Here is a 16,617-nt window from a genome sequence, read left to right as displayed (position 1 = left end):
TTATTTTTAAAGGTACATCAGTCCCCGAAAACCAGTTAATAGCACATAGGTTATCAGGTTCCACCACCTCCTCGGATTGATAATCCCTTAGTACAGCGTTGCAGCTTTTGACCGTGAACTTGCCATCTGCATTCGGCCATCATTTGATCACATCCTTGGTTCCTTCGATAGGGCAAATGCCACCCAGAAGCTCAAATAATTCCATCGCTTCCTGCATTGCCCCAGGATTGTCCAACAATACAGCAGCTGACACATGAAAATCCCAATGCCACTGCTGGCCGATTCGGTTGCCCATGTCCCCTACACTGCCCATTTGCTTATTTGACATATTGAATAGCATAGGAAATAAAACTTTAAGAGGAGTCCCACCATGCCACCTGCCAAACCAGAATAAAATGTTGTTGCCCGCTCCAAGACCAAAGCTTATGTGACCTGCAAAACAATCAGCACTATTGGTTTTTGACAGACTTGCTGCCTTCACATCTTTCCACCAAATAGATTCCTGCTTTCTCGACTTAAACTCATCCCCCATGATCACAGCTTTTTGAACTTCCCCATATCTAGCTTCCAAAATGTTCTTCCAAATTGATGCTCCTTCATCCAGCAGGCTCCACTTCCATTTGGTCAGTAAAGAATTGTTAAACTGCCCGATATGCTTTACACCCAATCCGCCATCCATTTTAGGTCTACAAATATCATACCAACTGACCCAACTAATGCACCTTTTCTCTTCTTTTCCACACCATAAGAAGCGGCTTTGGATGCGAATTATGTCTTTAATAATTTTCAACGGAGCTTTATAAAATGACATCGTGTAAATCGGAATACTTGATAAAACAACATTAAGAAGGGTGACTCTTCCACCTATTGATAATAGCCTTGATTTCCGCATTGATAACTTAGACTTCATACTTTGATTTCCATTTTGATAATTGGTGTTATGGTTTGTATTGGATAACAAATGATGTATGGTGACAACATCTTTACCCCCATTTTGACATATATGATATTTTAATTGAATCACGAATGTGTGTGATTTAATTGAATAATTTTATTAATAATATATAGTAGAGTAGTTACATAAATTAAAATACAATAAATAAGAGAAAATTAGTGGAAATAAATAGTAAATATCTCATTGATATTCTAAGATGACAGAAAATTTGAGACAAATAAAAATTAGAAAGAGGACACATATTGTAATACTGATAAAATAATATTTTTTAGCAGCTTATTATAACTTTTTATGTACCAAAATGAGCCTTGGGATTATTTGATGACAATTGTAATAAATTTAGCGAAAATATCACCATGAAAGGGCGATATCTACACTACAAATTCTCCCCACAAAGAATGTTTCTTTTTCAAAAAAACTTAATGGAAACTGAACTTAACAACTTCTTGAAAGACTGAAGAATAATATTATTAATATACAATAAATTAATTCATAAATTTCAACAATTACCGATTGGACCATTATATCATATGCACCAAAAACTCACATAAATATCACTTGAACCAAAGTACCTACAAATTTTCTTACGAATACTTCTTCACCCATTATCTCTTCTTCTGTCAAATTTCAATGCCTCCAATTCCTATCAGCTCCTCCAACCATGTTTCTTCGACCTTCTTCTCCTATTCCATCCATTCCATTCCTCGTCGCAACTTCACTGCCACGTCTTCTTTTCGTGTCTTTTGCCAAATTCAATCCAAGGTAAACTACTTCTATAACATACATGTATAACAAACATGTTTGCAGTACTATATTCATACACATGTTACTTCTTTTTCTCGAAAAATATATGTTATTTTGGTTAATTTTGTCTATCTTCGAAGTTCCAACATCAATGTTTTGTATAATATTCAGATAGAGAAAACTGAGATAAGAAGAATTTCCCCGTTACTAGAAAGTTCTGGTAATGGTGCTGTGGCTTTAGGGGATTGGAAAGCAGTTCCTGATATATGGAGAACTTCTGCTGAGAATTTTGGTGATAAAATAGCTTTGATAGATCAATATCATGATCCTCCTTCAACTATGACATACAAACAGGTTTTCTTTTTCTCTCTGATTGACAGCATGGAAACCACATGTATCACTAATTTTATTGTTTTTGGGTAGAGTTTGGTTCAAAGTAGATGTCAGGTTACTTGCTAGCTATGCAGAAACATAAGATACAATGGCGTGAGTTCGACAAAATAATAATAATAAAGATTTCCTATGTTTTGAAAATAAGTACTTGATTTAATAAATGATCTTTGTGTGGTTTGTTCTGTTTTATTTTAAGAGATATATGGTTGAGTTTTATTGGTGGTGGGACATAGATATCATATAATCTAGTATTATCCTAATCTGTTGCCACAATTGACTCTGCTTTTTATTTGTTTCATACTCTTAAACCTCTCATCTAACTCGTGGAATATGAATGTGTTCATTTTGAATCTTTGGTTGTTGAATTGTATATTGTAATTTACTAAGCTAAGATATATAGTTGTTACAACTTAGCTACATCAACAAGAAATTTATAATGAAAAATATACATAAAAAGTATATGTCAAAAAATGCATGGTTCATTCTTCATTAATATATGAATGATTATAATGATAACAATTTTGAAAAACAAATAAAAAATGTACTGTCAACTTTTTGTAATGTTAAAACCCAAATTTCTTGGTGCTAAACCTAACTGATTTAGTCCATTTTCTTTTATTGGTATCATACATAAAAAATCAACAACTAAACCTTATCTTACTAAATGGGATCAACTACATGGATTAACTTCTGCATAATGTTCTATTCAAGACTATGTTTCATAGGATATGTATCCACATGTTTCAATTTGAATCACTGTGAGAAACTTATCCTATGAAATTTCATTCAATTGCATGCTATATGTCAATTTTTCTTATCAAAATTTCAGTTGGAAGATTCAATATTGGACTTTGCTGAGGGGTTGAGAGTTATAGGAGTAAAACCTGATGAGAAAATTGCACTTTTTGCTGATAACTCATGTCGCTGGCTTGTAGCAGATCAAGGTATGTTGAACTTTGTATATTATTTATAAAAAAATTGCATGATATCTACAGTAATATTTTTTATCTTTTTAATCACATTCATAATATGTTTTTAGTCTAGGCATGATGGCAATTGGAGCAATCAATGTGGTAAGAGGTTCAAGGTCATCAGTAGAAGAACTTCTGCAAATATACAACCACTCTGAAAGTGTTGCACTAGCTGTGGACAATCCTGAAATGTTTAATCAGATTGCAAAACCATTTTATTTGAAAACTTCTATTAGATTTATTATTCTACTATGGGGAGAAAAATCAAACCTTGTCAGTGAAGGAAACAAAGAGGTTCCAATTTATACATTCATGGAAGTCGTACATTTCGGGCGAGAAAGTCGCAGGGCATTGTCTGAGTCTCATGATGCAAGTACGCCACCAGCACTTTTCTGTGTATTCATTTATTTTGCGAAGAAAATAACCTATTAGTCTTTCTCTTAATCATCAAAAAGAATAGTAATAAGGTTCACTATAAACTCATCTACAATATGTGATTGCAGGACAACAGCATAAGTTTGAAACAATAAAATCTGATGACATTGCTACTCTTGTGTACACAAGTGGTACTACTGGAAATCCGAAAGGTGTTATGCTAACCCATCAGAATCTTTTGCATCAGGTTTGATTGCTAATCTCTCAAACTTAAATGTTATTAACTGCGAAATGTTTCTTGGCTTTTAATCAATTCTTCATATCATGTGTTATGAATTTGTAGATCAAACATTTATCAGATGTAGTACCTACTAAAGTTGGGGATAGATTACTAAGTATGTTGCCTCCTTGGCATGCATATGAAAGAGCTTGCGAGTATTTCGTTTTCTCGCGCGGTCTTGAATATATTTACACTACTGTCAGAAACTTGAAGGTATTATTACTTTTCATCCTACGTTTCAACTTTCACCTATCATAAAATAACACACATGGTTTCATTTGATTAATGTGGTGTGTTTTATTTTGTTCTAGGATGATTTGGGACTTTATCAGCCACATTTGATGGTTTCTGTTCCTTTAGTTTTTGAAACTTTGTACAGGTAAGTAGGTAACCCAATTTCCCATAAATTGTTTGAACGCCACTTGTAAATAGTAACATTGTTTCTGGTTCTTCTGTAGTGGGATAATGAAGCAGATATCTACAAGCTCACTTATTAGAAAGCATGTCGCTCTCACATTCATAAGGGTCAGCTTAAGATACATGGAATGTAAACGAGTTTATGAGGTCTGGTCATCAGCTCTATAATCATATTTAACAACCTTTACAGATTATGATTATTTCCAAAAGCTGAAACAAACAGATAAAGAAAATCCTAAAAAGATGATTTTTTTCCATAAAACAATTTGAAACAAACAGGCTCTATCATAATAATTCAATGATATGTTTGCAGGGTAAATGTTTAACAAGGAATCAGAAATCACCTTCATATCCCTATGCAGTATTGGATTGGCTATGGGCAAGAATTATGGCTGCAATATTATATCCAGTACATATGCTGGCAAATAAACTGGTTTACAGCAAAATTCGTTCAACCATTGGAATTTCAACGGTATTGTATTTTGTACTACTATTATTCGTGATTTGGAAATGCATCACTTTTCTGTTCACGATAAGCGAAACCTTCTGCAGGCTGCAATAAGTGGTGGGGGTAGCTTACCTTCTCATGTCGACAAATTTTTTGAGGTTTGATATTTCTCACCTTTGTTACTCCCAAACAGGATTTTGTTTTTGGCGTTCTTCTCACATTTTCTTACTCATATGCAGGCTATTGGTGTAAACTTGCAGAATGGATATGGTTTAACAGAAACTTCACCTGTTATTGCTGCTCGGCGACTTGGTTGTGACGTAAGCCATAAACTATAAACTGCATAATATAAAGCCAAGTATCATTAGATTAAAAATACTTTTTTGGTCTTTTTGTAGCTTAAAACTTGCTATTCTACTTATATTGAATAGTTTAACATGTCATTATTTTAAATTAGTTTGTAATTTGAGTCTGCAAAGAGTAGTGTTTTTATCTGATAATGCTTAAAATGCTATATTTTAAAGGTTATTGGATCTGTGGGGTATCCACTTAAGCATACAGAATTCAAGGTTGTAGATTCTGAAACTGGTGAAGTTCTTTCACCTGGTTCAAAGGGAATTTTGAAAGTCAAGGGCCCACAATTGATGAAGGGATACTACAAGGTAAATCTTCTTAGTCAAAATGTAACCTTCTTGTGTCTTGTCTTGAGCTGTACATGTTATAGTTTTGTTCATTTATGAATACTTGACTGTCTGCTAAGCTTGAAGACTGAGATAAGGGCTTATAAAAGGCTCATGTTGTGTCAGTTACATGTCTTTATTCTTGTATCAGAATCCTTCGGCTACAAATCAGGCCATAGATAAGGATGGCTGGCTGGATACTGGTGACATAGGTTGGATAGCTCCCCGCCATTCAATTGGGCGGAGCCGTAATTCTGGTGGTGTGATTGTCGTTGAAGGCCGTGCTAAAGACACTATTGTGCTTTCATCAGGTAGAACAGAAGTTTGTGTATGTTAATCTTTAAGTGCTATATCTAGTGTCCCTCCCTCACTGTTGACCATGAGTTCGTTCTCTTTATGAAAATACTAATCGCATGTTTCATTACGAGAAGGTGAAAATGTTGAACCGGGAGAACTTGAAGAAGCTTCCATGAGGAGTAACTTCATACAACAAATTGTTGTCATTGGCCAGGTGAATTTAAATCTTGATGCCTTTAAAATTTTACGTTTCAAGGCGTACATATAAACTGTATACAAGAGATATATAAATTGTAACAATTTCACTTATTTGGACATATAGGATAAGCGGCGTCTAGGAGCTGTAATTGTTCCTAACAAAGAGGAAATCTTAAAGGCCGCAAGGGAATTGTCAATTATAGATTCCAATAGTTCAGATGTCAGTAAGGAAAAAGTGACCAAACTAATATATAATGAATTAAAGACCTGGTAAGATCTTGTCTTCTGTTGGGGAGTGAAACGAAATACATGGTCAGAGGTGTTATGAGTGGGAAACAGATCAAATGTTTTCTATCTGAAATTTAAATCTCTCCCCATTATCATGCAGGACATCAGGGTTTCCATTTCAAATTGGGCCCATCCTTCTAGTAAATGATCCCTTCACGGTTAGATTGAACATCATAGTAATGTCTTTCGTTATATTATTTAATAACAGAATTGACATATTTGGTTAATTTGTTACTATAATGACAGATTGATAATGGGCTATTGACACCGACAATGAAAATTCGAAGAGATAGGATTATGGCTCAATACAAGGACCAAATAGAGAATATATACAAGTAAACTTACCTAATGGCAATGGTAAGTTACGATCAGTTATAGCTCAATACAGGATCAAATGGAGAACCTATACAAGTAAACTTACCTAATGTCAATGGTATGGCACAATAGACTCATACTACAGGATAACAGATATACCATTACAACAATAATTAGATAGGTAATAACATTTTATGATATCGATAGTGACTCGTGTAACTTCTAACATATTAACCTCTAAGGGAGGCTTAAATTACATTTCTTTCACCATTTTAAACAAGTATTATACTTTAGTTTATTTTAACCTAAACATTTGTAATCGTATTGAATGACTATGGACAATCCTTCCAGCAATCTTTTTTATATTTATTACTTACAATGGCATAAGCATTGGTAACTAATTTTCAAATACCCTTTTATTGGCTTTGGAACTTCATACAAAACGCTTGTCTTTATTAAAATGAATTAAATTGTAATATATATTTACCTCTCGAATAACAAAATTGCAGATTTCCTCTCGGATAACAAAATTGAAGATATTAAATCAAAGAAAAAGTGTTATTTAAGTTTTTTTGGGGGTACAAGACTTGAAGGCAGTGATGATATTATTGTATAATCTGTTAAATTTTGTGTCTCTGAATACCTATATGGGTTATATTACAATCATATCCCAAATGGAATTGATTTTTTCTAGTTATTAATCATATAATTTGAGCTTGACTTTAGATTTCAAACTGTAAAAGGATTGAACTTAATTTTCAGAATTAAATGGATTTTAAGATTTTATTATATTTCTAATTAGTAACCCATATTCATGTTTCTTAATATGGACGTTTCACACAGTAGAGGCATTTCAGTGTTTGGTTCAATTAAATAACAAGCTCCATCAAGTTGTTTCCATACCTCAGCAAGCAGAAATAAAACAGAAGTTCTACTCAACACAAGGAAAAGTATAAAATGCGAAAATAGTACAAACTACACTTACCTCACCACTTCTTTTGTAATATTATGCAGCTGAAGGGGGGAAATGTAGAAGAATAACAAATAATATTGATATTGATTTCTTGAATCAGAGTAAGAACTTATTCATAACTTTTGATGCTCCTCTCAGTCTTTCTTCCTGCTATGACATATAGAAGCAAAGAACATGTACCAGCATGAGTTCTTGCACACATAAGTTAACCCATAAAATATTGCAAAAAAGAAGGCCCTTAACATTAACACAATTTTTGTCAACTCTTGAGCACATGTATCATGTCAAATAAATAGTACTGGCCATGCATAAGGTTGCATACCCATAATAACATAGACCGGGTTCTTAGAACATATAAACACCCTTTTTGGCCTTTAATAGTCTATGGAAATTCTTCCAAGTCACCAGAAGTCGTTACATGAACAATTCCCATCCTTAAAATGGTGATATCTTTTGAGATCCCGAACATAAATTTCCCTACTTGTTATAGTGCTGATGAGCTTCAGCACAGTGTGACAATCTCCACAAACACGAAGATTTTTCACTATACGTATAGTAGTCCCCGGAACAGCCTTGAGAAGCCCATAGGCCACAGCCAATCTCTCACTATGCCAGAAAAGTTGTCTCTCCTTCTCTTGTTGATCCATGTCATGCAAAACTAAGCTAGTATCAGGAACATAACCCCTTTTCCTCATTTCTGCATCTAATTTTCTCATCAAACCTAGAATCTCATCTTTCATGGGTTGAGATGCCTCTCCGGCATAAAACACCTGGCTTTCCTTTCCCAAGTCAATGGAGCTATAACCTGGCTCTTTTTTAACTTCCTTGACCATCATTAACTTCCGAACCTTTGAAACATTCTCCCACATACCAGCTCCGGCATATACATTAGATAACAATATATAGCTGGAAGGGTCCTCTGGTTTTAAGTTCAATAGATTATCAGCAATTCTAACTGCCATGTTAATGTTACCATGCTGCTTACAAGCACTGAGTAATGCAGCCCAAGTTGGTTCATCAGGTTTGACCGGCATTGTTCTGATGAGATTCTCTGCATCGTCAAGGTGTCCTGATCGACTAAAAAGATCTAGCAAACAAGTATAGTGCTGCAAAGACGGCCTAATTCCAAAATCTTGAACCATAGACTTGAACAAAGCACGACCCTTGCTAACTAGACCAACATGACTACAGGCATAGATCAACCCAACAAAAGTCACCTCATTTGGCTTAATCCCAGCCAAAACCATGTCATCATACAAAGTCAAGGCCTCCTCAGCCAACCCATGCTGAGCAGTGCCAACAATTATCGAAGTCCAAGAAACAACATCCTTTCTTCTCATCTCACAGAATATATATTTAGCCGCAACAAGGTCACTGCATTTGGCATACATATCTACAAGTGCATTACTTATAAACAAACAAGACTCATAGCCAAGGGTTATGACTACACAATGGATCTGTTTTCCAAGCTCCCAAACAGCTGAATTAGCACAAGCACCAACCACACTCGAAAGAACTAAAGGGTCAGCAATACTAACCCCTTCGCGCCTCATTTCAACAAACAAGTAAAGTGCATCAGTTGCATTCCCACTCTGAACCAACCCAGATATCAAAGCAGTCCAAGCATACAAATTCTTAAACGGAGATTTCCGAAACAATCCTAAAGCCTCAACCTTCCGTCCACTTCGCGCATACCCAGATATCATCGCAGTCCAAGAAATCGAATTCAACATAAAAATCGAATCAAAAACAGCACGCCCATAATCAGGCAACTCGAATTTCGCATACATATCAACAAGCGAAGACTTCACAACGTCATCTTCAGAGTAAGGTGAAAGCAAGAAACGAGCATGGAGTTGTTTCCCTTGCTTGATATAACAACCACCCAAGTTAGCACAAGCCTTGATGAGGGAAGAGAAAACAAAGTGGTCTGGCTGCAACCCTTCATTGAGAATGGAACGTGAGATGGATAAAGCTTTGTATGGGAGGTTTGAGAGGTTGCAGGCGGAGAGGACAGTAGCCCAAGCAACATGGTCTCGGTGAGGCAATGCGTCGAACAGCTTGAGTGCATCTTGGAGAAGACCACATTTGCCGTATGCGTCAATGAGAGTTTTGGGGAAGGGTTCGTGTTGGTTGAGACCAGATTTGATGATTTGTGCGTGGAGTTTCTTTGTGATGAATGGGTTCTTACGTGCCAAGGAGAAGAGTTGAGATTTGAGTGCAAGTGCACTGTGAGAGTGAGAGAATGACATTCATCAACTGTCAACTTCGTTGTCCGTTATTATTACACGTACTTTGTCAAGCCGTACGTTAACATCGGTTTCGTATCTAGGTCGATTAAGAAAAGAGAATGAAAATTAATTTAAAAATTGTATGGGAGGTTTGAAAAATTCTTAAGTTTGTGAGTTTTTTAAAGTTTATTATTGTACACACATTGAAAGTTTTTTTAAGTTAGCATTGCTCTTAACCAAGTGTATGTGGTAAGAAGGATTGTTTATGCGAGATAGGACTGAAAATGGTCGAGTCGAACTCGCTTCAGCGCAGTTCGACTCGTCAAAAATTGATCGAGTTCAAATTTATAACGAATTTTTTTTCAGTTCAAACTCGACTCATTAAGAATTGGCCGAGTTCGAATTCATCGCGAACTTTTTTTCAGCTCAAATTCAACTTGTTTGAAGTTCACGAACATCTCGATTCAACTCGTTTATTTCACGGACTTTTAATTTTTAAAGTATATATATATATATATATATATATATATATATATATATATATATATATATATATATATATATATATATATATATATATATATATATATATATATATATATATATATATATATAAATTAATATTTTTTAAATAAAAAAATAAAAAAATAAAATAAAAGTTATAAGATTGAAATCTATACGATGTCAATTTGTAGTAATTATTTGTAGAAATATTTTGCTGACTTGAGAATATAAATTAATACTAGTCTCTGTTATTAATATTTTATGCGGTACAGTATTTCTCAACTTTTTATTATTAATACTAGTCTCTGTTATTAGAAGTCGTTTCTGCTACAAGAATCTATTACATGTCATTATTCCTACTGCTACTAAAGAATTCTGCTGCTAAAATCATTTCTGATATTTTTCTGCTACTCTCTGCTACTTAATACTTATTGTGTTCGAATTTATCACTTCTTAAATCTAGCACCAACACTATTATTTCAAACTAACCCTTTAATCTACTGTTACTGGCAGATCATACATTTCTGCTATATTCTAAGCCCTGTTAAATTCGAGCTTTTATAACTATATCAATTGTCGAAAACTTATTCCACTAATTACATCAGTTATCTGTTACTACTTTAGTTAGGATGAAAGAGTGGAGTTACACTAATTATACACCCAAGCACTTATCAAAGAAATACTAAGGGAATGATAGTTGTGGCCCCTGTCTCCACTTGCTATGACACCCGCCCCCATCCTAAGGCTTTAAGGCGGCCATCCCCCACTCAGGCACTTCTTCGTAAAAAAACGTTTTTTTTCAAGAATGATGGTTTGCCCAAAGTTAGGTGACTATAAAAATTTACATCTTTATTGTGAAACCTACCAAATTCGAGAAGTGTTTTTGTAATATGTTTTTTTTTTAGTAGTGATCCTTGCCGAATGATCATTTTCAAGATTGATGGTTTGCTCTAATTTACATCTTTATTGTGAAACGTAACAAATTGGAGAAGTGTTTTTGTAATTCAGTTTGAATTTACTGTTAATCTAATCTTGAGGTTCTTAATTTTTTTTTTTGTCTCTTTAACCTTTTTTTTTTACTAACCTGCTCATGTTATTAGGAGCTTTTAGTTTTTTTATTTTATATTTCTATTTGTTTTGTGACTTGATATATTCAAATTATTTTTGACCTATTCTCTACGGCAGCAGATCTTATAAGAAATAGGAGAGGGTCACTGCACTCCTAAAAAATATTAACTTTTTGTATATATTTTAATGCAACTTTCTCTTTTTTTTTTTTTTTTTGTTAGACTACACTTCTTAAACTTTTTTTTGCTTAAGTTATTTTATGTGAACCCATGATTTTTTTAATTAAAAAATATAAGACGCTTCACCTTTAGGCTAAAGTGAAAGATATAATATATAATAATATTGTAAGTTATTACAATAGTTAATATATTGTAATTGTCAATTTTTTTACTTATTTTATGCAAGTGTACACCAGTATTTAATATTCTTCTGGTAGAATTATGACAAAATTATTAAATATATAGAATAAAATAAGTTTTTCAGATTTATTCTATTGTGTTAATTTATATTAAAATTTTAATAAATTTATATATATATATATATATATATATATATATATATATATATATATATATATATATATATATATATATATATATATATATACTTTGACATCTGGATCTGGATTATTTAAAAAGGAAGAACTTGCATGAGTATCGTTATTTTGATTCAACCATGGCACTACAAGAAAAAGCTTGTATTGCCAGGGGATATATGCCAGGGGTTAACCCCCTCACTAAATTAATATGTTGCTTGGAGATAAACCCCTCGCAACACAAAAAACACAAAAAACAATTATGTAATTACTTTCCTAGGGGTTGCCCCTCGCAAATATTACAGTGGGACATTTTAAATTTTAAAATTAAGCATTCCGAGGGGTCACCCATCACAAATAAAAATAACATTATTAATTTATTTTATTGGACAAATCACCCTTCAGCGTGCTAGTGTGATTATGACAGGTCTGGGGTTACCAATCAATTGTGAGGGGCAGCCCCCCAGCAAATACAACCATAATTAATGCCAAAAAATGTTGACTTTTCAATCTACATTTTTAAAACACAATTCACTTCTATTTTCTCACAAACCAAAAAAAGAAACGCAAAATGAAGGTGGAGGTCACGGTAATTTCGCGACGAAATTAATTGAAGACACTATGGTTGAGCGTGGTTGTGTGTCAGTTTTGAGGTGCAACTATTGTGTTGTGTTTTCGGTTCGTTATCGATGGAGGAGGACATCGGAGATATGGATTTGCGGCAACCGGAAAAGTGATGGAGATGTTGTTGTTACTGTGTGGGGCGGTTTTATGTTGTTTGAAAAGTGATGGAGATTTTGTTGTTGTTACTGTGCAAAGGCGGTTTGACGTTGTGTGGAGGCGGTTCTATGAAAGCATCAAGGAGAAAGAAACCCAGAAATTGATAATAGTAAGGCAAGGCTTGAAGAAAAACTCACTCCTTCATATTTCATTAGAGCTTAATTACTTAAGGTAAACAAGCATTATTTCTTTCTTTATTTATGACATTTCAAATTAATTTACGAGATCTGTGAATTGTGTTTCATAATCTTGCCTAATTTCTCCAATTATCAAATATGTGAATTGTGCTTCATAATCTTGCCTAATTTCTTTCAAGTTAATTCAAATTAATTTGTTGATTACTTAAGGTAAACAAGCAAACAAGCATTATTTTTTTCTTGCCTAATTTTCATTTTCAATAATTTTTGTAAAGATGTACAGGTTTAAGAAGTGTGTTTCATTATCTTGATTTTAGCAAATATAATGAAGATTTTAGTTTCAACATGATTTGGCTAAATCGTTTTTCTTAGATTTAAGGATTTTTATGATTTTGTTGTGTTTTGGTAATCTTGATTGTAGAAGAATTAATTTAGCTAATTGTTTTTTGTTTTTGTTTTTGTTTTGTAGAAAGCAACAATCTTTATTGGCCATTTTTGGAATCAAAATGAAAAGTGCATGAGAAAAAAGTTGAGAATGGAGGTGCTGTGTGGAAAAAGTGAGAACGCTTGAGAAAAAAGTTGAGAATGGAGGTGCTGTGAGGAAAAAGTGAGAACGCTTGAAAAAAAATTAGGCTCACTTGCGAGGAGCTACCCATCACAAATACTAAAATTAGTGTACATTTTGCCAGGGGCTTAACCCCAAGCCAAATTTCTAGCTGAACCCCTAGCCTGCGCCTACGTCTAGATGTTACAGTTTGAAAAATGTGGATTGCAATTTGCGAGGGGGTTAGCCCCAAGCAAAATGGCGAGGTGGAAGGCCCCTCGCAAATAATTTGCGACTCCCTGTTTAGCTAGGGGACCTCTCCCCTCGCAAATTTTGCATTTGTGAGGGGTTTTTGCCATTTGTGAGGGGATTAACCCCTGGCTAATTACGTTTTTTCTTGTAGTGTGGATTTGCGTGACACTCTAGATTCTGATAATTTTTTCCATCCAAAAAGAGGAAAAGGAAAAAACCTCTAAAAAATTTCTTGAAAAAGGGCGGATGTATAGAAACTTTAAAAGAAAGAGTATTTTTTCAACTCTCTCCAAGTTGAAGCAATTCCGGCCGTATATACTGTCGTGGTTGCTTGCCCGGACAGGACACAAAAGTATCCAGTTAATATTTTTAGATACTTTTTCAGACCTTTTTGCGATACTAAGGAGGAGTCCTAAATTTAAAAAAAATTGTATCTATTTTTCATAATATTAGGCATGGATACAAGGGAATTCTTCCGAAAAAACTGTGTCTTTCACATTGGTGGAATATTATAAGTGAGATTTCGAGTAAGTGTTTACATAATTATCTTGTAGAGGTGTACGAAGATCTTTTTCACACAAAAGATGAGTCACCTTTCATATCGACACATCTGAGATCACTAAATAGGGAGGAGTTCCTGTTTTCAATCCTTTTACTTATTCTTGTTACTGGATATCTAGTTCATACACATCTTTTCTTTGTTTCTCGATTCTCTAATGAGTTACAGACAGAGTTCGAACAGGTCAAATCTTTGATGATTCCATCGTACATCATGGAATTGCAAAAACTTCTGGATAGATATCCTATATTAGAACAAAATTCTTTCTGGTTAAAGGATATCTTTCGAGTTGCTCGAAAACAATTAGGAAATTTTATAGAAGAAAGACAAGGTTCTGCTTCTGGCGGCAACATCCCAAGGGATGGTGGTTTTGCTTATGGGGTCAAATCCATACATTCGAAGAAGAAAGGTTTTAATCTCATGGATCTCATAAGTATTATACCAAATCCCATCAATCGAATCGCGTTTTTGAGAAATACGGGACATTTAAGTCATACAAGTAAAGCAATTTATTCATTGATAAGGAAAAGAAAAAACATGAATAATGATTGGATTGATGATAAAATAGAATCCTGGATCTCGACTAGTGATTTGATTGCTGATAAAGAAAGAGAATTCTTGTTTCAGTTCTCTACCTTAACGTTAGAAAAAAGGATGGATCAAATTTTATTGAGTCTGACTAATAGTGATCATTTATCAAAAAATAAATCTGGTTATCAAATGATTGAGCAATCGGGAACAATTTATTTACGATATGTAATGGACATTCATAAAAAGAATCTAATGAATTATGAGTTCAATACATCCTGCTTAGCAGAAAGACGGGTATTCCTGGCTCATTATCAGACAATCACTTATTCAGAAATCCCGTGTGGGGCTAGTTGTTTGGATTTCCCATCTGATGGGAAACCCTTTTCGCTACGCTTAGCCCTATCCCCTCCTAAGGGTATTTTAGTGATAGGTTCTATAGGAACTGGACGATCCTATTTGCTCAAATATCTCGCGACAACCTCCTATGTCCCTTTCATTATAGTATTTATAAACAAGTTCCTAGATCACTTTCCTAAGGGTTTTGAGACTGATGAGAGTGACGAGGACATTTTTTATGAAAGAGAGGGTACCATTTACAGTCTTTTACCTAATAACGAGGGTAGTTGCTATAATTCCGAGAATTTTGAAAGGGATGATAGTGACGATATCGGCCGTAACCTTGTGAGCCAGTTGAAGTTTCTAAGTATGGAGCATCAAGTATCTCGCGAGCTTATTGAAATTTTCAGGTAAGTTCTAAACACTTTTTAATTTTTGAGTGACCTACATAGTCCAATTCATACCATAAAAAAAAATTATTGTGTGAAAGAAAATCCTGTATAGGAATGAAATAGGTTAGGTTAATTTTTACAAGGTTTGAGTATGACATACAATAAATTTTAAAAGTTTGAATTTGGCTTATGATTTACTATAGATTTGTTTTTAGTCCAGTCTGATCTTAAAAGCTCAGTCTACCTTGAAAGTCTAATATATATGCAGCATATTTAATCGATTTTTAATATATATATATATATATATATATATATATATATATATATATATATATATATATATATATATATATAAATATAGGTAGATCTATAATATTTTATAGATTTTTTTAATAGCTTAAGTCTGACCTATTTAATTAAATAGACTTGTAAAAAAGCTTAACTATGACATTTTTGTTAATTAGGTCTGACTAACCTTAATTAGACTAAGCTATAGGCTCCTGTAGACCGTCCAAACCTATGAGTGACCTATTTGAAATAAAGTGATATCCCAAAATAAATGACTCATTTCAATTTCCAATACACTTTTTTTAATTGTATCATCATATTAATAAAAATTTCACCATTATCAAAATATGACAAAATAACTAGAATAAAAACGATATTCTCTAACTTTTATACACTTTTCTTAATTTAAGTGAAATAATGTGAAGGATCGTAGTGGAGTGGAGGAAGTACTTAATTAAAGTTTTTGAAGATAATATTATCATCATCATCTTTACTACACGTCACAGGCATATGTAAGAAAAATGCCCATGAATTTGCCGTCAACCACATCCACTCAAGACATGAGTAGTTTCAAACTTTCCGTCATTTTTATTTTTATTTTATTATAGATGTATTTCTTTTTGTCAGAATATTATAGATGTATTTCTTGATTTTTTTTTTCTTTTTTTATAATGTCTTCAATTCAAGTTTATTTTTACATTCTACATATACGACAAACTTCGATCCCACATGCTCACTTTCAATTGGAGAAAATTACTATATTTTTCTCACTTCTTATCTTGAACACTGTCAAACAAACATCTATCTATCGTGCAATCCTTATCAGCTTTCGGCCATTTAGATACTCCATAAGTTTGTGATGACACGATTTCATTCAAAGTTAAATTAACACATATAATTCATCATCATAAATTTAAAAAAAATACTCTTTTTAGTCATTTAAGTTTAATTTGAGGTTCAATTTGGTCTCTTAATCAATAATATAAGAAAATTTGTTATTCTGGAAATCACAAAAATATTCTTTTGTTATCATAGTTTAAATTAATAATTTATGGGCAAAGATATTTTTTTTGTTGATTTTTTTCACTCATTTTTTATTTTTCAATTCACTTTTTACTTTTTCACT

The 16,617-nt window shown here is 33.3% G+C and overlaps 2 protein-coding genes and 1 pseudogene across 3 annotated transcripts; 2 read left to right on the top strand and 1 right to left on the bottom strand.

Annotated features, from left to right (window-relative positions):
• The first annotated feature begins 1,584 nt into the window (after positions 1 to 1,584).
• LOC131640604 (probable acyl-activating enzyme 16, chloroplastic) lies at positions 1,585 to 6,671 on the top strand. Of its 2 annotated transcripts, XM_058910987.1 has the most exons (17): positions 1,585 to 1,717; positions 1,871 to 2,053; positions 2,922 to 3,036; positions 3,137 to 3,436; positions 3,567 to 3,685; positions 3,782 to 3,931; positions 4,030 to 4,097; positions 4,177 to 4,282; positions 4,449 to 4,607; positions 4,688 to 4,741; positions 4,823 to 4,903; positions 5,108 to 5,245; positions 5,415 to 5,574; positions 5,695 to 5,774; positions 5,883 to 6,028; positions 6,147 to 6,204; positions 6,293 to 6,671. In XM_058910987.1, the coding sequence occupies exons 1-17, from the start codon at positions 1,586 to 1,588 to the stop codon at positions 6,383 to 6,385; spliced, it is 2,142 nt and encodes a 713-aa protein (XP_058766970.1). In that variant the 5' UTR covers position 1,585; the 3' UTR covers positions 6,386 to 6,671. The 2 variants fall into 2 exon arrangements, with proteins under 2 accessions (XP_058766970.1, XP_058766971.1); XM_058910988.1 differs by lacking the exon at positions 1,585 to 1,717 and having other exon boundaries at positions 1,915 to 2,053; positions 3,132 to 3,436.
• Positions 4,602 to 9,737, bottom strand: LOC131640605 (pentatricopeptide repeat-containing protein At4g14050, mitochondrial-like). The gene is made up of 2 exons (XM_058910990.1): positions 7,347 to 9,737; positions 4,602 to 4,922 (listed from the first exon to the last, which is right to left on the bottom strand). The coding sequence occupies exon 1, from the start codon at positions 9,584 to 9,586 to the stop codon at positions 7,736 to 7,738; it is 1,851 nt and encodes a 616-aa protein (XP_058766973.1). The 5' UTR covers positions 9,587 to 9,737; the 3' UTR covers positions 4,602 to 4,922; positions 7,347 to 7,735.
• Positions 9,738 to 12,293: 2,556 nt separating this feature from the next.
• LOC131640598 (protein Ycf2-like) lies at positions 12,294 to 15,240 on the top strand (annotated as a pseudogene).
• Positions 15,241 to 16,617: the final 1,377 nt, after the last annotated feature.

The sequence above is a fragment of the Vicia villosa genome, unplaced genomic scaffold (genome assembly GCF_029867415.1).
Source record: "Vicia villosa cultivar HV-30 ecotype Madison, WI unplaced genomic scaffold, Vvil1.0 ctg.003222F_1_1, whole genome shotgun sequence".
In the NCBI taxonomy this organism is placed as follows: Eukaryota; Viridiplantae; Streptophyta; class Magnoliopsida; order Fabales; family Fabaceae; genus Vicia; species Vicia villosa.
The sequence above is the reverse complement of the archived record's forward strand: the minus strand, read 5'-3'. Positions and strand labels throughout refer to the sequence as shown.